General features: G+C 43.9%; 1 protein-coding gene across 2 annotated transcripts in view; it reads left to right on the top strand.

The window, feature by feature from the left end:
* Positions 1 to 3,038: 3,038 nt before the first annotated feature.
* DIP2C (disco interacting protein 2 homolog C) overlaps positions 3,039 to 21,153 on the top strand; it is a 327,128-nt gene continuing 309,013 nt past the window's right edge. Inside the window, exon 1 of one of the 2 annotated variants that reach the window (XM_075144114.1) lies at positions 3,039 to 3,525. In XM_075144114.1, the coding sequence (XP_075000215.1) occupies positions 3,441 to 3,525 (85 nt within the window). In that variant the 5' untranslated portion in view covers positions 3,039 to 3,440. The remainder of the gene's footprint in view (positions 3,526 to 21,153) is intronic. The other variant, XM_075144116.1, reaches the window with a different exon arrangement.

Raw genomic sequence — 21,153 nt, forward strand, 5'->3', positions numbered from 1 at the left:
ACTGACTCGTTTCTTCTCTTGACAGCAGATGAAACCGTACGCCATGCAACTATCGCCATGCCTGTCAAAAAACACGTCTTGATATAAAAGCATTCTACACATCCTGACCATGATAATTAATCACTGCATCCAAAATACAAATAGTATCCTGCTTTTCCTGGAGTCAGAAACATTTCTACCCCTCATTCCAGGGGATGATTAGGACCTAGCCTCTTATTTATAAATCTGAAAGGATCCATGAATTAAGACCGGGTAGGTCAAATCTCCTGACTTGCTTCTTTTTCGTTGGAATTTCAGCGTTTCATCGAAATCATTGTGCAAATTTATATGTTTGAGATTTCATCCCTGCAGCCCACGACCTGATACTTTGCATAAGTAAGAAATCTCTCCTCTTGAGATCAGCCCTAGGGGAACAAATGGGCTTTCCCAGGGGGGCTGCCATGGCCCCGTGTGCATCCCTGTGATGGGGCTTGGCTGATGGAGCCCCAGGTCAAGGTTCCCACAGCGCTCGCCCCTGCCTGCACCCAGCCCCAGGTGGTGGGATGGCCCTGCCTGCCTGGGGGGCCCCCGCAGCCCCCCAAACTCCCTCCACAGGAGCCACCACCCAACACATCGCCCTGGCAGAGAGTTTGCTGAATTCAGCCATTTCTGCCGGGTGAGTTCCAACCCCAAGTGATTGCTCTTCCTTTAAAAGAACGTGACGCCTGAAACGTGGGGCTTGTCATGGAAGCGCTAAGAAACTTCCAGGTGCAATGATGTGAATGTTCAAATATCTCTCTTTAGGTCCCTTTATGTAACTTCACAAAAGGAAACATTTGGAAAGTGGGGTGAACACCACCAGTACAGATCCTGTAATGATCAGATAATGAGTAAAATAATCAGCTCCTATCAGGACTGGGGAAGTAAAGGTGCAACCTGGAGATACGCATTAGCGAAGGAAGCTGGATCACCGCAAAGCCTTCCCTTGCCTCCCTCTTGGCTGCCTCCATCATACTTGAAAAAGCCGCTCCTGCAGAAGGCTGATACTTTCAGTCTATTTCATCCCACATAACACAACAAACAAACAAAACTCGGATTGTCAGGTAGGAACCCTGGAGCATATTTGGATTTAATTGCTTTTCATTGTTTAGATCTTGATGTAATGAACAAGAAAGACCTGGATAATTTTTTGAATGTCTGTGTTTGAAACACGCAGTGCTCAACAAAAGGTAAAAATCGTACCCCTGTGTAGCACAGCGCCGGGGGAGAGGTGTTTGCATAGCCCTAAACGGCGTGCGTGTCGCCACGCTGCTGAGAGTAATGGCCCTGCTAAAGGGAGGCTAAAAAGATGGCTCTCATCTTGCAGCGCATTAAAGAGTAGCCCAGGAGTGGTTACTAGAAATCAACATATATGACAATAAAACAAATAGCAGCACCATAGAATTAAGGGACTTTGTGTGTTCAAGCCTTGTTTACGGCAGGCAACCTCGCCGAAGTATCCCAACCAGTTCTGCCACTGGTCTGGCTGAAGTGATGCTGGCATCGGCCACGATCTGGGTGTAAACAGCTCTCCCGCGTCTGGGGCTGGTAACCAGCGAAAACAGGAGAAACCACCAGCCCTACACACGCTGCAGGAATCGCTCCAGTGTTGACGCCAGTTCAGCACAGCTGGTAATATGATGTAATTTGTTTTTGTTCCACAACGTATTAAAAAAATACATTGTTTAGTATAGTCGCAACCTAAGCTTTATCTTTTGAAGAAACTCCTACATCCTCGTTTTTCTTCCACTGACTGAAACGGTAAGCCCGTAAGCCAAGGTTGGCCCGGGGATGATTACGTCTTTTTCTTTCTGCTAACATTGTGTCCCACTAAGACCTGTTCTACCCTTGGGACTCCAAAGGATTTTTGAAACGATAGGTGCTGTGGTATCTTGCTCCTTCCTTCTTGTGAGAGATTTAAAAAAAACCAACACCCAAATCCAAACCAAACCAACCCAAACAAAAAAAGGAAGAAAATAGGTACAGGGAGAAAAAGACAGAAAGGAAGATGTTCCTTGCGAAATATATTTGTTGATCTGAAAGGGAGTTTTATTAAATGTTTTCAAAACAGTTCCTTCTTATTTTGGAGCAGTGTAATTAAGAGTACTGGTGGGTCAGCGCTTTTTACCACGTTCTCCAGATACGGGCTCAGTGTCAGTTGGTATGCGCTGGTGCTGAGCATAGACACACCACAGTGTCAGCTCTGTTCTTTTTTGTTATATTAAGATTATGCTACTCTTTCATGGAAACCGGCACCCAGGGTTTAGTGATATACACACCAGAATTGCCACGGCTTGTTTGGAATGGAATAGAATTGAATCATTTAGGTTGGAAAAGACGCTTTAGATCATCAAGTCCAACTGTTAACCTAACACGACCAAGCCCTCCACTGGCTGAATGCAGAGAATTAGGTGAAAACAGGGGCGCGCTGGAAGTTGTTCAGCGGGTGGGGAAGGAAAACGGGGCGCAGGGTGTCGGAGTGCTGTTCGTCTTCCTGGCGCCGAATGGCCGCCTGCCTTGAGCGCATCGCTGCTTCCCCCCTTCCTCGGTAAAACGGGGACCCGAAGACCTACTTCCAGAGAGTGCTGTTAGGATGAAAAGATGATAAGGCACTTCACCAGCCTCGCCTGAGGCCCGGTGTATGTGCAAAGCGCTGGAGCAAGGCCGCTCCGGGCCCCGGCGGGGAGGGCAGCGGGACCGACCCCGCACCCGGCGGGTGGGCGCGGCCCGGGCCGTCCTCCCGGGGCGCCGCCGCGCTGGGCCGCCGGCCGGCGCAGAGCGCGGGGCGGGGCGGGGCGGGCGGGGCGGCCCCGCTGCGCGGCCGCGGAGCGCCCCGCGGAGCGCCGCCGGGGCTGGGGCGCCCCCTGGGGGCCGGCGGCGGGGGCGCGGGGCGGCGCGGTCACGTGGATGTGACAGCGGCGCGGTGCCTGGCCGGCAGCAGTCGCGGCAGCGGCACCGCAGCGCCAGGCGCCGCCGCCAGCCCGAGCCGGGCGGGGAGGAGCGGGCCGGGGCCGGGGCGCGGCGAGGCGAGGCGGGAGCCGCCGCCGCGGTGCCGGGCGGCGGGGGGTGGGGGGTGGGCCGGGCCGGGCGCGGCGGGGAGCCGATGCGGAGCGATCGCGGGCGGGCGGCGGCGGCGGCGGCGGGAGCAGCCATGGCGGGGCCCCGCTGAAGGAGGCGGCGAAGGAGGAGGAGGAGGAGAGGAGAGGGGAGGAGAGGAGAAACCTCCGCATTCCCTCCCTCCGCGCCCCGTCCCCCCGCGCGGACCGCCCGCCCGCCTACCCCCTGCATGCCCGGCTGAGACCGCGGGGAGGACTCAGCCACCCGCCGCGGCCCCGCCGCCTTCCCTCTCCCCGTTCAGCCGCGGACAAAGGGGGAGAGCGGGGCAGCCAGAGGAGGGGAGAGCCCGTCCCCGCCGCGCGAGCATGGCGGACCGCAGCCTGGAGAGCGTGTCCCTGCCCCTGGAGGTGAGGGCCCGGCTGGCCGAGCTGGAGCTGGAGCTCTCCGAAGGTAAAGGGGCGGCGGGGCGGGCCCGGCCCTCGCGCGGGCGGCGGTCGGGGCGGGCGGCGGTTGGCGCGGGCGCGCGGCAGCGGCGCGGCAGCCCCCGGCCCGCTCCCCCCTCACACACCCTCCGCCCTGCGGCCCTGCTGCCCGCCGGGCTGCTGCGGTTCTCGCCCCGGTCCCGATGGCGCCGGCGGGCTCCCCTGACGGTGTCGCCCCCCCGCCCCGCTCCCGCCGGCGGGCTGGCGGAGGATACCGGCGCGGATGTTTTGTTCTACCTGTGAATTCCCCCTCCGCTCTCCGCCGCGGAGCTGGCGGGAGAGGGGCTTCGGCGGCAGGGCTGGCCGCCCCAGCCTTGCGCGCTGTAGTGCGGGAGGTGGAAAAATCCGTAGGGCTGGCTCGGAGGGGTTCCTGCCCTGCCAAGAAAATGCAGCTTCACGGAAATGTGGCGTGTACCTGCGTGCAAAAAAGCCCCTCTTTGACCGTGCCGAGGGACTCGCCACGAAGTCCACGCAATGTGTGTGTCGGTTGCAGCAAAATACCCCATGATAAGGTCGTTTTGGACAATACTAGTTAGGTCGCTTAGAGGAAACGATTTTTTTTTTTTCTATTGCGGGCTTTTTTTTTTTTTTTTGACATGCATAATTGAAAGCTTGTGGTGATTTTCTTGGCGTGGTTGATTTTGATGCTCTGCCGGTTCCCGGGTTGGGAAAGCTCTCATGCAACCCGCATATTGCTGTTGCCGTGGCTGGGAGGATGAGCAGGAGCCCCAGCCCGCCCGCCTCTCCTCAGCCTGGCTCCAGCTCCCCGTTTCCATGCGTGTCAGCTCCGGCTGAGGAAGGAGAGGCAGGCGGCGATTAGTGCCTGTCAGGATCCCTGGCTGGTGGGGATGGAGCGCCCAGAGTGCCATCAGTCTTGGAGACGATTTTAGTGTATCAGATGTAATCTGTTCCTCCCAGAGGAAGAGAGTGGGGAGTATTTATATATACTGATGCTAGGGTTGGCTCTTTCCTGAAATGCAAATCTGCTATTAGCTGCCCCCCCTTTTTTTTGATAGAAAACCCCAAATATCAGGGTTCATTCACCACCGAGAGGCTACAGCACTTAACAGAAGGGGCAAATGACCCAGCATGTCCCAAATTAGTTATTGGAAGTGGTCGATATATTGAGCTGTCTGTCTGTCTTTCTGTCTTTTTGTAACGGTTTGTAAGGGCTCCAAGCCAGAAAGTAAAATGCACTCGAGCCAGTTTCATCAGCAGGGAGGAGCTGATGTTGACATTGTATTTTCCTTTTAACGCTTTGAGGCTGAAGAGGAGAATGAGCTACTGGGATTGCTTGTGGCTCTCATTTCTGTGCTTCCTCCTACCTGACGGTGCCCTGAAAACCTGAAATAAGAGGAGTTAAATACAATATTGCCTTTCTCTGATGCACTGCCCATCGATTGGCCCTTATCTGTGGTAGTAAGGGTGGGAGGAAGGGCTGTTTGTATCACGGTATACGTAACGTTCTCCCTTTATGCAGAAAATGCTTCATGGTGTGTATCACATCGTTGTCTGCACACCAACAAGATACTAATTAAAACAGCTGTTAGTAAATGCTTGCAGAAGACCAAAATCAAGCTGGCATAGACCTTCAATAAGAAATATGGTAATTCAGTGTACTAAAGTTGTAATACAGTTTTACGGTGCAGTTTCTGTTGCTGTAAGCATAATCCAAGGAGGCTCTGAGGAAGTGGGACGTGGTTTGCAATTGGACATCTGTATTTGCACTGCTGTAACTTAACTGCAGCTAGAGCTAGAATGAGTTTAACCCACTGACAATAACCTTTCCTTCTGTGCCACTGACGTTACACCCAGTAGATGGGATGGCTTGTGTTTTCTCACAGTGGCAGCCTAAACGAAAATCGGTTGGAATTGGGAGGCAAGTGGAGAAAGGGTCAGTGTCCTGGCTTCGGTGTCTTCCCCAAAGCCGCTCTTGATGTGCTCTCAGTCAAGTACATGACAGTGCTCAGTGCCTGAGAAAATGAAATAATTCATTGCTTAAAGCTCCTAGCTTTAGGCATCCGTGTTGCAGCTCCTGGTCTGTTCCCAAAACTAATCCCCACATGTAGTGGGATCGGTAGTTGGTACAGTTTGGTTGTGCTGTAGAAGACTGGTCATACTCTGGCCATGCTAACTCTGAGTTAAATGGTTTTCAAGGCAACTTTGTGCATCTTTACGCCCTGAATGTGCAGCACCTTACACATGTGCTTAACTTGACTATTATGAGCCAGTCCACTGGCTTCAGCAGAGTACATTCACTGTGATACATTTATGCGTATACATAAATATTCACAAGACTGAGGTTTTAACACGTGTTATGCTCATGACGTGTTAGGGTGTCTCTGCTGCCTTCGTGAAGCAGGAAACTGTTGAAGTCAATAGTCAGGCAACTGCATGCTTAAACATGTGTTTGGGTCTCATTGATAACATTGGGAGCTGAGTGACTGCCGTAAATTGTGCTGCTTTTTAAAGTGCTTTCCTGAGTCAGACTTGCTAGGAAAATGTTTTTCAAATGCTGGATGCCTGAAACGGTTGGTGTATTGTTTGTTAGAGTGAGTTTTTCAGTTCTGATGCCGCTGAACGGCGTGGGTTGTGAATTGCTGCTGCTTGTACACAAGCAACCTGGTTCTCCGGTGCCAAAACATGTTACGGACAGTGCAGCCTTAGGAACAGCTTCTGAAAGAAAGCTGCTGCTTTGTGGAGAAGAGAGAGGAGCACCGGCAGGATTATTGCAAGATCACTTCTTGGCTGTGAGCTAAAGCTGTCTCCTTCCTAACTCTTGGAAGTGTCTTGTGTGTTAGCACAGGTCCTACCCACGCAATGCGTCTCGAAACCTAACATAAAATAGCTGGTGTCCGTGTGACCAGACCTCTAGTTAGTGTGTCACTAGCACAGCGGGCACTGTGCAGATGTTGTAATTACAGTCTTCACTGGTAGTCATCATACATTTAAATTTGGCCATGGTATTTTTCCCCTCCCTTGTGGCCAAATTCTGAGTTCCTTGTTCAGCTGTGCACTAGGCATAGCCTCACTCACGGCAGGGATGCTGGCAGGAGAACCTCAGGAAGTGGCTGCCGGACAGGTAGCATGTACTTTTTAGACGATAGGGCAAAGTGCCTTTTTTTGTGTGAGCGTTTGGGCAGTTCTGCGCTGCTCGTTGGTTGAGAGGGAGGAGCATTTCGTCAGGAAGGTGTTTACTTGGTGTTCTGCTGAGATTGTCTCTGTGGCAATCCTAACCCGTTGGTTATTGTGGGCAAGCCACATGCCTTCTACCTCCCCTTTGTTGTGGTCTGAATGGTCTTTTTTGTTTTAAACATAGCTATTTAAAAGGTACTATGGATGCAAATTAGGATAACCATTTTAGATTTTGTTAGTTTCATTATTATGATTTAGAAGGTGAAGATCAGACAGAGTCAGAAAGGCTTACCAGCACCCTCTGTGCCTGCGTGCTGGTAGCCTGCCCCACACAGGGGGTGAGTGACAGAGGTAGCCTAGCACTCTGATGAGTGCTGAGAATGACTTTCACGTTGATGGGTTGGCATGTAATGTTATGTTCAGCTCAAGGCATCAACAGCACACTTCTTGACGGTGTTTTCACCTCATTTCAGGAGGGGGAAATGCTTCTGTGTTTCTCAGAACACAGGGTGCAGCAGTAGTTTAAATTTTATGAGGATTAGAAGTTGTGGAATCATCCTTATCCCACCAGATATTCTGAAGATATTTGTTTTGCTGTATTTGAGTGAATGTGCCTGATGCTGGCATGTTACATACGTGTTCTTTGACACTCTGTAGTAGTTTCCACTGAGCATACTAAAGCTTGCATTGCTCAAAACTGTAGCCCTTCTAGGCTGATGCAATCAACATGTCACTCTGCAGTAGTTGTTCTTTAGGGCTGCTTAGAATTTTACGAGGCTTTAGTTTTCTAACGATGTATAAAATTGTACTGGGTGGAAATAGATGAATCATCTTGTTTTTTAGAATAGCTTGGGGCTTGTTAACTGAAGAACTGATTTAATAAAACCAGGAGTCCTGAAATGTGCTGTCTTATTAAAGAAAATGTAGTTCTACAACCCCTCCATTCTTAAAAACAGTTAAGAATTAAAAAAAAAAAGCCCCCCCAAATACTTCTCTCAATTTAAGGGTATACAAGGTTATATTGCCCTTCCAATTACTTCCTGAACCAAAATTAATTGGGAAAAGATGCTCTGTAGTTCTTCCAGTATTTTATCCAAGTGTCAGATAACATAGCAGAAACACTTAAAGAACCACAGACGCCACATGGAAAATGTGAAAACCATCCTGTTCAGAAACTATTCTCCCTATATTCCATACTATACTTCTAGTCCTCTCCATTTTAAACATATGAGGCATAGCAGGGTGTTTGTTTTTTTTTTTTTGAAAGTCTGAACTTTTCTCCAAAGAGCACTTTCAAAAAAGTGTCATCAGATCTTTAATGACTGCTTACTTGTTCCCAAAAGCACTGGACACACACTCAGCTAATTAATTTGGTCCCCAGCTTTCCTTGTATTGACTGGCTCGATTATATTTGGTAATATTGTTGGGTTGATTGGGTCATTGTCTGACCAGGTTTATTATTTTATTACGTATAAGTTCTGTCTTTTGTTGTCTGCATGTAGTCACTGGGTTGGGGCCAGAGAACTGTAGTTAGCTCCTCTAGTTATTATTTCTCCATAACATTTGCCAGCTGACTCTTCACCCGTGGAGAGGTTTCGAAGTGTGAAAATTTCAATAACTACCACACCTCTGTGATTTGGGACGCAAATCATCCTTTTAATTCACTCCTTGAGAGATAGTGCTCTCCTTAGCAAGTGGGTATCACCTGTGCAATGACAAAGTGTTAATACTTTCTGAGTTTAGGTGAGAAATGAACTAAGAAATTCAATACTCACATTTGCTTCTTCTTGTTTTTTGAGCCGTTAGGGTGCAGTTGGCTCACTTTTTCGGTTCTTTTTCTGGCAAGGAGAGGACTAATTTACTCAAAATACATGAAGCTGAAATATTCATGTAAGTTACCTGCAAGATCTAAGGCTGTAAGAAAATATACGAAATACCATGGGAATTATGATAAAATCAAGAGCGCTGGCAAGATAAACTTTTCCTTCTTTGTAACATGAAGCTCCTCTCATCAGCTGTTTTGTTTCTTGGATGGTGCTCAAGTCGGAGAGGGACAGTAACTCAATTCTTTCAAAAACAGGTTAAATGGACTCACAGGTTAACAACCATTTGCATTTTAAGGCACTGGAATTTGAAGGTGTTTTTTTTTTTTTTTTAATATCTACCTGCTTCAATTTACTGTGATATTTGGACTTAAGGGCTTTTAATGGGTGGCGTTGTGTCGAAAGGATTCTCTGCCACTCATTCAGTTGAAGTACATTGTAATGCCTTGTAAAATAGACTATGCAAATCTCCAGGATGTTCCCAGAACAGCTGTCCCGAAGGCATGCTGTAAATATACCTTTATTGCCAGCTGATGTTGAGCAGCATTGATGCCCAAGGGTTACACTTAATAGATCATTCAGATGATCTTTACTGTATTACACAACAGACATACTCGAAAAACTTTTCCCAAGGACGTGTGAGAATTGCCAATGGGGTGTCAGTTTGATAGGCAAAACAGGCAGTAAGCAATGTATTTATAACGAGAACAAGCATTGTAAGGAGCTGCCCTTTGCCGCTTCAGGGTATGTCTGCGTGATTTTGCTGCATGGTGCAGGGAGCAGAAGCCAGCACTGCTTCCCCTTGCCAAATCAACAGCGCGATGTACACCTATGGTTGTGAGTCAACGTGCTGCTTTTCTCTAGAATGGTATTGACCTGCCTTTGTTATTCCATTTGAAGGGGAATGCTGTCATTTTGATTCGAATAGTCTTTATTCTAGCAAACCAAATATCCTTTGGTATTAAAGGAATTCAGATTTAGCATACCTCTTTCCTTTGTGTTTAATTTTTCTCAGGGAAAAAAATTTTCACGCTGTATAAAAGGCAGATATAATAAATTAATTTTTGATGCAGGATTTGAATTGGGAGCAGCAGAAAGATCAATGTTTCTCTGAAGGGACATCAATAGACTCCTTTAGGTTTTCATAGCTCAGAATGGATGTTTGTGGTGTGGTACAGAGAATCCTAAATGTACCATAGCTCTTCTATACTTAAAAATGCATTGACTGCATTTTAATTTTCTAAGAGGCTATTTGTATAACACGTCAAGCAGGACATATAATTTTTTAAAAATAACTGCTTTAATTCCCCGGCAACTGTCAGACAAGATGACTCACTGCAGTATAAGAATTCACCACAGCACATCACAGATTTGACACAAACTCTTAATCCGTGTAAAATTATGTATGTGTATTCCTCTACCTTCCTGGTGGGTGAGCTTCATTTTTGCCAAACTCCTGATGATCCCATTCTGCCTTCTCTCCTCCCCCACGTCCTTTTTTTCCCCTTCCTTCTTGAGAACCTCGTTGCAGTCAGTAGCCCAACCGCGGGGTCTGGATGCAGCAGTCTTTTCCTGGCTTGTTAAGAGCCTTTCCTGATCGTTAACAACGGCCCCTGATTCTTTCCTTGGCTGTGGTGGTATGGGGGGCATTTCCAAAACATGATTGCTCTCTGCAGGGTTATTTCTGGTCTTTCCTTGTATTACTAGGGTAAACATACACTAAAAAACTGGAACGGGTTTCATTTAACTCCACTTGGTGGAATGCATCAGGGAATTGCTCATTTTAGGCCTGTGTAAATCAATCAAGTTTTTTTTTCAGTAATCTTAGCTGGCGCTTCTAATTGCTAGCCAGTATTATTTATCGCTAGGATTAAGTATAACTTTAAAACATGTATAAAACATATTGGGGACATCATGATCTTCTGCAATAAGAAAGCAAATACAGGAGTAGGAATACTCGAAGCAGTTCAGCTTGTGGCAGATGCTGGGAAGACCATGGCCATGGCTTTGGCTGGAGCCTCTGGCCGCAGAAGAGGAGGCTTCTGCCCTAAAGCCTTGTGGAGTCCTACCAGAGCAGCCTGTGCACGGCTCTCGGGGGATGGACGAAGGCATGCCATGGTGCTTCTTGTAGTCTCTTTTCTGAGAACAGAGTCAGTTGCTAGTTCTTGGCAGTTTGATAGGCATAGGATATTTGACACATAACCTGCAGTGCTTAGAGCAGCATTAAGTGCCGGGGTGTGGGTAGTTGTCACATTATTTTACAGCAGACTTTAACATTGAAAAGTATATGATGTCTGGTCTCAATGACCTCTTTTTAAGAGTATTGTGTTAAATGGTTGGATGACTAGAGAAAGAAAGAATTCTTACGAAGTATCTTGATAACTTGGAAGGGAAGGAGGTGTTTCCTATGACTTTTGAAGGGGCTGTTTGATTTCAAAAGACTGAACTGGACCATTAATAGGCCATCTTTTAGGTTGCTTGAGGTGGTGTTTGCTTTTACGTGTACAGCTGGGTCTACAGAATGGTGGCTGTTGAGGGAAGAAGGGATTCTTCAAATGTTGTCTGCTTATTATGGACATAAAAATGGGTGTTAGGACCTGTGTTTGGTCCTGTTGCTCTCTGGATCCAGAAATCATACTTCTGCACTAACCATGACATCTGCAGTTTCTTCAGTCAAATCTTGGCTTGATCTGTATGTAAGATTAAAATATCAAAAAAAGATCTTGTAAGTCTGGTCTGGTAGGAGCTGTTCAGAAGCCAGGAAAATGTTTCTTAACGAACTCTGTGACACATACTGAAGCCTAAGGAGTGGAGCCTGCTGTTTCACTGGTAGGCTGGTGGTGGAAAGTCTGCCTAGACTAGCAAAAGTTTAGAGACTTTTGGTCGGCTTAGAGACCCAAACGAAGTGTGCTGACACTCTTTTTCCTAGTGTGTGGATGTCCATGTGTCCAAAAACAGCCTGGCAAAATCAAGAGGCCCTAGCAACAATCTCTTCACAGAAAGCAGGCCTGGACTATCGCTTCTGTGTGGCCCCTCCAAGATAGAGTTACGCGGTAGTAGTAGGATGATTACAGGGCTATTGCATCTATTACCATTTAATGAGAAAATAGACCAAATTGGTCTTCGGGATTCTAGCATCTCATTATGGAACAGTTCTGAAATTGTACAGAAAGTTTCCTTCCGAAATCCGTATACTCTATAACTACAGTCTCATACAGCTACGTGCCTCAAGGTCATAGCAACTAATGAAACTTCACCTTTTTTTTTTTGAGGGAATACCTTATTAACTCATATTTTTCATTGTTATAATTGCAAGGAAAATGAGCAAAATCTAGAATCTTGCGTGCCATGCCTCTCTTATACTTGTTGAAAGAAATGTTATTCAAATAACGGGATGGTATTTTTGATGAATGCCTGAACAAATAAAATGATGGCATTGTGGTGACATGTAAACAGTTCAACTTTGATAAAGAATCTTAAAATGGAAATTGCGTTTCAAATGCTAGACGACTTTGACAGATGCCTGAGGATGAACAAACAACAGTTATATCTAGTGAAACAGCAAAATATAGAAATGTCCCTATTCTTTCCTGAATGATGACAACGGCAAACCCCTCTGCTGAATTTGCTTCAAGAGCCCAGTTTCATTTGCCATATATTTTAGTCTAAAAAAAATGAATACATTGTTTAGAAGATGGTGTAAGTTTTCCTAAGTGTTGTGAAGTGGGGGTTAACTTTTTTTAGGAAAAAATGAAAATATACTGTTGGACCGTGGGGTGATTTTTGCTTCTAAGAGGGAAAATAACAGATTGACAATACTTTTAATCTGCTCTACTTTTAATCAGCTCCATGTTGTAATGGAGAAAGTTGGTTTGTTGTGTTGAGCAACAACAATGGGACTAGCAGGAATTAAATTTAAATTTTTTTTTATGATGATGAAAAAACGTCTTGCATTTTATGTTTATTAATTTTGTGCCGCTAGAGCATTTGACACATTCCAGTCACAAGGTTTCATCTGTGTCTCTTACAAATTCTTACTTTAGTCATATGGGTATCCATACCACAGACTTGGGAGAATTTGACAAAACAGTTCAGAAGAGATCTTGAAGAGTGACTACGAGTAGAGACATGGACATTGGGGATTAAAGCAGTCCTAATAAACGTTGTTAATCAGGAGAAAGTTGGGGAGTTTATTTTGATTATTTGACAAACCTTGTGTTGGGGAAGGAGGAGTACTTTCTCATAGTGCAAAGTTAGTGCAATGTTAGCAGTCAAAAACACAAGAATGGAATTCCCAGGAATGGAAGTTGGACAAAATTCAGATTGGAGAAAAGACAGAAAATATTAATAAGGCTAGATAAACACTGAAACACTTGCATAGAAAAGAAGACTCAGCAGCTTTCTAAAAAAAATCTACCCACTAGTAGACTTGATAGAAGGCTCCTTTCTAAGAAATACTGAATGTAAGAAGTTTGTGTATATCGGTAGATACGTAAACCACTGAATCCACCCTTGACCAGAAATATACCGGTTTAAGTGCAGTAAGTACTTTTAGTGCATTTTATAAATGTTTTAGTCCAGTATTATGACATATATTTTCCTGGTAACTTCAAAAAACACTGCAACAGTTGAGAATTTCAGGTTTAGTATCTTTTCAGTAGTTTACTAGTGATGACTTGACATTTACTTGCAGTAGTAATTTGTTTTAAATCAATATTGAACACTGTAAGAATGTGCATACATTACAGTTTGAGAGGATATCAAATGCAGCTGCTCTGATAATACTTGCTTAAATACTGACTACTCATATATTTACCTGTAGCTCAGGGGACTTCTGTGTAAGCATGAAGTGGCAGAACAATAACATTTTTAAAAGCTCCCTTAAAATTTATTATATGTAGCTTGATCATTGGCTTTTACATAAAGGTATGGTCCTTTTTAATCATTTGGATAAAGAATAAGAAAGCACTCACTTCCTCTGAAGATTAATCCTTCCTGCATCCTATTCCCTGATACTTCGGGAGATGAGGTCTGTACTCAACAACGAAATGAGTCGCAGTAAGACAGCTAGTGTATTATTTTCCTGCTTTAGTTGTATATTTCCTTTTAGCTTTCATACAGTAGATATGTATCGTGGTGTATATTTTTAGTTAACAGATCTGTGAATATTGTTTCTTTCCTTCCCCTTTAGTGTTTCTTGAATTTTTTATTATGATTTTAATGCACCTTGAATCCATGCTTTTTCAGCATACTAAGTTGCAGCTAATGAGAAGTCCCTGGGCAAACCCAGTTCCCATTGGAAGGTTTCGGTCAGGATGACTGCTTCTTGCTTTGATGTCTTTGCTTTTGCCTCACTGGCCAGTCATGGTAACGTGGATTTGCTCTCTGTGTCGTGGTGATAGTTGAAGGGCATAGGAGCAGTAAAAGTGTCTCTGTGCCTTTGTGCTGCCATCAGAAGGTCTGTGAAAACTGTTTTGTTTATTGGGAGTTTCACAAAGCTGGTATCTTTGACCTCCAAAGGAAACCACTTCTGGAACACAGTGGAATGTAGAGAGAACATATTCCTTTGCCTGCAGTGGGAGAAGTAAGATAATTCCTTTTGCTTAGCCCAGACACTGTTTTTCTTCTGGAGCACAGTGATGCCTTGGCTGGTATTGTCTGCTGATGGTACTTCTGAGGAAGACTAGGGCTCCTGGCAAGTCTGATATTTCTTCCTCAGCTTTGAAGGCCAGCCTCCTATCTGTTTTTTGTTCCACAAAGGATGCTGTGCAGCCGAGCGAGGTGACTGGGGTCATCTTCTGGAAAAGTGAAGAAGCTGTGTGGGGGATGTCTTGAGCCAGAAACAGGCAGAGTGATGGTAAATTTAATCTTTGACTGCTGAACCTTTTAGAGACATTTGGTAACTTCTGGTAACCTAGTCCGTAACAGTTTCCCCCCATAAAGTATACTTTTGGAACTACAGGTACAGGAAGCCTGGGCTCCTTCTTGTCAGTGCCAGTTTCTCTGTCCTTCTGGGAGGAATGTAGGCTGGTTCATGCACCAGCTCTTTGTGCTGTTCAAGGAATGTGCTGGGCTCTTTTCTGTCCTGAAGATCATGCAAAGACCATAGCATCTCTGAAGCTTAAGGAATTTTAGTCTGAAGTCCTCTTGTTGTATAAATGCTATTTGTCATTCCTAGGTGGTGGTCTGGCTTTGGCTGACCTAGAGAATCCTTTTCTGTGTATTTTGATAGGAAAATATCACCTGCGGTGTTAGGTCTATTACACATCATTCAAAATGTCAAATTGCATATGTATGTTGCTTCAGATGCACTTTGGCTGTTCATGATTGTAATTGGTTACTTCTGGAAAATAATAAATGTAGGTTCAGATTTAACTTCCTTCATGAGCCATTCTGCTTTAGCATATACTAGAAATAACTCCAGGCTTCACATGCCAACTTGTTCCTCTGTACTCTTTTAGGACTGAAGCAAATTGAGTATCTAGGACTATGTGAGACTGAAATTGGGAAGAAAAAAGCCAACTCTTCTTTAGAGTTGGCTTTTTTAACATGAACAGCTTCGTGATCTGAATTTTACAAAGTCTTTTTACTTCTGCTCTAACTCGGATGCCCAAAGAAGCCTCCCCTGACTTCTCCCTAAATACAAGGTTGTTTTGCTAGTGGGGACCTTGTGGAAAGTAATAGTTTGAAAATGGTAGCTGATAGATGTTACCTAAATGTCTTATTTAAGTAATAATAAAACGTTATGTACACTTTTTCATCAAAAATTGCTCACATGGGTATGTTAGGGTTAAGAAAGAGAGAATAAAGCATCTAAGTAACCATATCCTTCTGAAACACTATGGCATCTGTTTTTCTCCTTCTGAAAATATTGTATGACTGTTGTCAGGGACTGGGTCACTCCCCTCATCGGTTTCTGCATTCCACCCCAGAGCCCAGCAAGGACGATAAAGCAGTCACACCTCCTGGAGCTGGGCTCCTATGAGCATACAGGAGGAATTACAATAAAATTACAAAAGGAATTACAGTCAAGGGGGTGATTGAAGTTTCCCCAAAATAGAAGTATGGGAGTACTCTCAATGTAAAAGCTGAAGCTTAATTTCCAGGGACTTAAATAAGGAGGGAGGGAGTGTAAGTTTGCCAAAATATATTCTTGTATTTATTTTTTAACTGAGAATGAAGTCCAGTTCACCTAAAAATAAATTGCAAAAACTATGTTGGCATGAGGACTGCACTACTGGGTGTACTTCCACTTAAAGCTATGTCTGTGAATAGTCAGAAACAATCTGTGATATTTAAGGATCTATGCCTTAAGGGTGTATGGTAAAAAGAAGCAGATACTTTTTCTTCTCCTCTTCTCTTTGTGTCTCGTCATTGCTGGTACTAAGAGAACATTTTGCATTTCAGACAGAAACTTTACATGTATGGAACAGCAGGCCAAGATGTACTCCCAGTGGAAAGATACGGACCCCATTCAGGACTGGGAAACCAGTCCATATTTAGAGAGGTTGTTACCAATTTGCTGGAAGCAACTAGTGATTACAAAAGCTCTGTAGCATTTCTGGTCCTTTGTGAAAGGTAACATATGGTCAGTATCCCTTTTTCCTAGAGACAGAGAAAGAGAAAGCCAGCGTATCTTCCTTTTGCTTTCATTTTTTCCTTCTCCTCACCTTTCTGTCTGTTTCATTGTAAACTCTGACTTTCGGGGCTTCTCTCCAAAGGCGTCTGGCCCTGGTACGGCAGGTCAGGGTCAGTCCGCCATCCTGCCCCATGTATTTCCATTCCTTGGTCTTTCCACCAGTCCTCTTAAACAGCAGATTTGAGTGCAGGATCACAATGTAGATAATTCATGTGATGCCTTCTTTTGCAATAGCTGCTTTTTTTCACATGTGAAAGAGTGCTCATGAGACATGCCAGGACCAACATGCTGAAAATTGAAATCTTTTATTCTTCAGTTGATTTAAAACAAATCCTTGTCTTGAAGTAACTAACTTGTTAACTACTGAAACTCAAAGACTGTAGAGAAACTAGCTGAGGTATATGTCTTCTGCTAATCATGCTTGATGTTTGCTTTTTTGGTTATTGCTTTTTACTTCTACTTTATCATGTTTGCTTAGAACTGGATTAGGATATTCTCCATGCAGTGTGAGGAATTTGTGAAGAAACATGCATCTTAAGTTTCTTGAAATCTGATCTGGAGATAAGTCATGACATTTATTTTCCATCTAAAAATGCATTTCTCTTAACAATACCCCCATTCAGTGTGTTTTTTGTTTGGTTGTTTTTTTTTTTTTTCTTAAGTTCACGTGAAACCCACACTAAACAAAAATACAGCTTATAGAGCCTAAAATTATAAAGGAACTACTTGCAAAGAGCCGCCAATGCTGCCTACGTGATGAAAGCCATTTAAGTTGTTCAGGCATAAAGCATGGATTAGAAACTGTATCTTTAAATCATATTTGCATATTTATGAGTACACCTGTTATATAAGCAGTGGAAAGTGCTGAGATTCATCCTGCCCTGTGCCACGGTTAGCAGGGTGAAGAAAAACAAGATGATTGTTTGTCAGTTTAAGTCTTTTAAATCCAAAGTGGAGCCTTATCTGCCTAATAGCCTAATACCAGAGAAAGATAGTGTTTGTGTTCAGCAGGGCTGTATTCATGTGACTGTCAGTGGCTGAATTACTTACTGCTCTCAGTTCTATATAAAGATTCCTGCTCCCACCCTGCCCCTCCCTGGCACTGTCATTTAATACAATGTGCAGCATGCAGTATGGCTATAAAACATCGCTGAAATACTGAAGTATGTCTCCTTTCACACTTGTATATGGAAAAGAAGAAACAAATAAAGGGCAGCCTTCTTGGCTTATATTAACTTCCTAGCTCTGTTGGGTTCAGTGCCAGCTGAGGCCGAGTCATGTTACTTGCACGTATTTTCAGGCATGGCCTGTATCCAGGGGAAGAGTTGGGGGCTTGTATGATTGCTGTATCCTGCACCTCTTCTCAGCTCGGTGCAAGTGTTATGTTCAATTTAGACTTTGGTGTTAATTTGAGTACCCACAAAACACAACTCCCTGGGGAGCCCAGCTTGCAACAACAGTGCTGAGGGTGCTACGCGATGTGGGATGGAACTCCTATCCAATGTCCCTGCTGCCATGCTACTGTTTGCAGGTGGGTCATGATTCCAGTGATGCCTCGGTTTACAAACAAAAAAACAAACCCAAAAGAAACAAGAAAATCTTGTGGGCTTTTTTTTTCTTTTCTTTTTTTTTTTCCCCCTGAGGAAATCTCTTTTTGTAGCTTTTTAAAGTTGGATCAATTCAGCAATTTGCTACATGATGCAGCTTCGTAAATAACTGCACCCTACTGAGAAGAGGGATCTAACAGCGTGGATGGAGGGAAGAATGGATGTATTGTGAAGGGATGTGTGTATGGAAACATCTTAAGCCAGTTTTGCTGCTGAATAAAATATTTTATGTAACTACACTGCCTGAATATAAGGAAAAACTTTTTTTACTGTGAGGCACTTGCCCAGGTTACCCAGGGAGGTTGTGGACTCTATATACTCTATATATATGTGGAGGTACTCAAAAGCTGTGTGGACATGGTTCTGGGAACCTGTTCTAGGTGACCCTGCTTAAGAAGGGGCATTGGACAAGATGTCCTCTAGAGCCTCCTTCCAGCCTCAACCGTTCTGTGATACACCCTTAAATTTCCACCCTTTCACTGATAAGTAATTTTGCGCTTCCCAGTACATTTGTCCTGGATTTTACACTGTATTTTGTTCTTGGAATGACATGCTCAGCCTCTCCTGCAGTATGTTCATACCTGCTATCAGTGGTTCCCCAGCTGTGATCTTCTGTAACACCGAGTTTTTAAATTTCGGTTGTAATTATGCCACGATCATAGAATCATAGAATAGTTTGGATTGGAAGGGACTTTTAAAGGTCATCCTGTCCAATCCCCCTGCCATGGGCAGGGACATCTTCAACTAGATCAGGTTGCTCAGAGCCCCGTCCAACCTGACCTTGAATGTTTCCAGGGATAGGGCAGCTACCACCTTTCTGGGCAACCTGTTCCGGTGTTTCACCACCATTATTGTAAAAAATTTCTTGCTTATATCTAGTCTAAATCTACCCTCTTTTAGTTAAAACCATTCCCCCTTGTTCTGTCACAACAGGCCCTGCTAAAAAGTTTGTCCCCATCTTTCTTATAAGCCCCCTTTAAGTACTGAAAGACTGATAGTCAACAAAAATATGCAACATGGGAGGTGAAGCACAATGCGTTAAACAGATATTTGATTTTGAAACTGTTTCACTTAAAATAATGTTACTGGTTTTTGTATACAAAACTTGATAATGGCAATACATTTACATCTTATGTAAATGATGTAGAATTCAAGCATGGGTAAGGTTGCTTGTGATGATTTTAATACTGTCATTATGATCATTACTCAGGTATATGACTGTCAAACAATTTATAATTTTTTTTCTTGTATGATAGAAGTATATGCCTGTTTATATCTGTGGAAAAGTAATTCCTTTGGTTCTATCAGGAGCAGGGAGATGAAGAGAACTGAATGGCTTTGAAAATCAGTTTGTTCGATTACTTATTAACATCAACTTTAGATAGGAAAATATCTTGAATCTGGATGAGATCTTTTATTGTTTTTATTGAAACCTGTTTTGAGAGTTGCATGCATCCGTAATTATGCATTTAAATATCGCATATTTTTTCAAAGTTTCATGTCAGTAATGCAATAATGAATTCTCCTGACTGAGCTAGAAAGCAGTCACCAGATACCTTGGCACATTACCCACAATAAGATCTTCTTGTGAAAGCTGTTTGGTGGCTGTGGTCCTCAGCTGAATGTTTGGCCTCACGCTATTAATTCTTTCCTAGCTACCAGGCTTTCTCTTCCTCTCTGTAAAAAGCGAAGTCCAAAGAGCTGAACTGTATTTTTTTGGGTATGAACACAGCTTTTAAATATGGAAGATCTTCCATATCCCCATCGTCTCATGACTATTCAGTGAGCAGCTGGACTTAGCTTTTGCAAGAGAAAGTTATGTAGAGTATGGTCCCAATTCAGCAAAGCATTTTAAGCATGTGCTTCAGTCTCATTGATACTGTCAGTTTAACTTAAACCAAATTGTCACACATGGAGTGAACATATCTGCTTCTGCATGGAAAACCCAGTTTTTTGGCATCGTCATTGCTTGCTTAAAAAAGAGAGTCGGTATTAATCATCAGTCTTTCTTTCGGATTACTGTGTGAAAGGTTAGGGATCTTAAGAGCATTATTTTTTTTAAATGATGCTCCACTATATATTTAACATTTTCAGGTCATTAGATGAAGAACAATAGAACTGCCCTAGTTCTAGTTCTCATTTTGTGTGCTTTCTCTGTGCTTTATTGAATTTGTAGATTTAAAAGATTTTGGGTGATCAGGTTCTTCACTTCTGTAGTATGAGGTTGGACGTCCTCAAACTTAGCTTGCTTCTGTACCACAGACTCAGAAACAGAATTGTATCACCCACATTCTGTCTGAAGAAGTGTCTTTGGTTGCCTTCAGGGTAAAGGCAGTGATTTTAGATGTCAGGAAGGCAATATTGGATTCCAAGACCTGAAATCAGGCTGATGCAAGTCAGTCAAAACCCTGCGCTGCAGGGTACAGTGGTAACTCCAGTTCTCGGATGGGCAGGAGAGGAAAGTGTGAAGTCTTGTGATATTTGAGAATCTGCTTTAAAAGTCAGACTAACCAGATACCAAGGAGAGAATCTACTTTTATTTCCATGAGATAGTGCATGTCAGCAGAAGAATGTAATAAATGTTTTGGTGAAGGATACGTGCGATATGCTTGCGGTGAGTTGTCAGAAGCCACGTGTCGTGGAGAGGGGCCTCCTGTCTGCAGCCATATGACTGCAATCACCTTAAAAGCCGAAGGCAGGTCCTTGCGTTCAATATACCTGGTGCCTTTGAGTGACAGTGACAAAATGAGGGATTACAGCAATTGCCTTTCCTCCTAAATCCGAGGAGATCTAGGCACCCATTTTCTGGAAAATGTTTTCAGTCTGTTTTTCTTTACCTTTTCCTGCAAGGCAGGAAGAGGGAAGAAGCAAGGAAGAAAGAGCAAGGCTGGAGCCATTCTTTTTTTTCTAGTATTGCCTTAACAAAAGTGGTTCATAGGCCAATTACTGTCATCACCAGCCAAAGATAAAAATGCCTATCTCCTGTTTTCCAGGGCTGAGTTTGCAACTCAGGCATATGGAAAACCTAGATGCAACCGAGTAGTTTTCCAAAGACTGTATTCAAGCCATTCTTTTATGGAAAGAAGAGGCAGTTGAGGGATGGGTGCGAAGATTTTTTTTCTTTTCTTTTCTGGATTTTCAAAAAAAAGTGGGAGAGGCCAAGTGATAGGTATCTCTTTCTTTTGTCCTTTGACACTGTATGGCAAAGGCATAAATTGTATCAGTTTTAGGAATTTGATAGTGTATTACTGTGATCAAGACATGAAATAAAAGATTCTGTTCAGGATCACGGAATGCGATTATGACTTGTTTTGCATTTTTATTGTAATCTTCCATTTACCATCCATCATGGTGTTTTCCTTAGTGTACCTGTGGTGACAGAACTTGGTCTG

This window comes from Calonectris borealis, chromosome 2 (genome assembly GCF_964195595.1).
Source record: "Calonectris borealis chromosome 2, bCalBor7.hap1.2, whole genome shotgun sequence".
Lineage (NCBI taxonomy): Eukaryota > Metazoa > Chordata > Aves > Procellariiformes > Procellariidae > Calonectris > Calonectris borealis.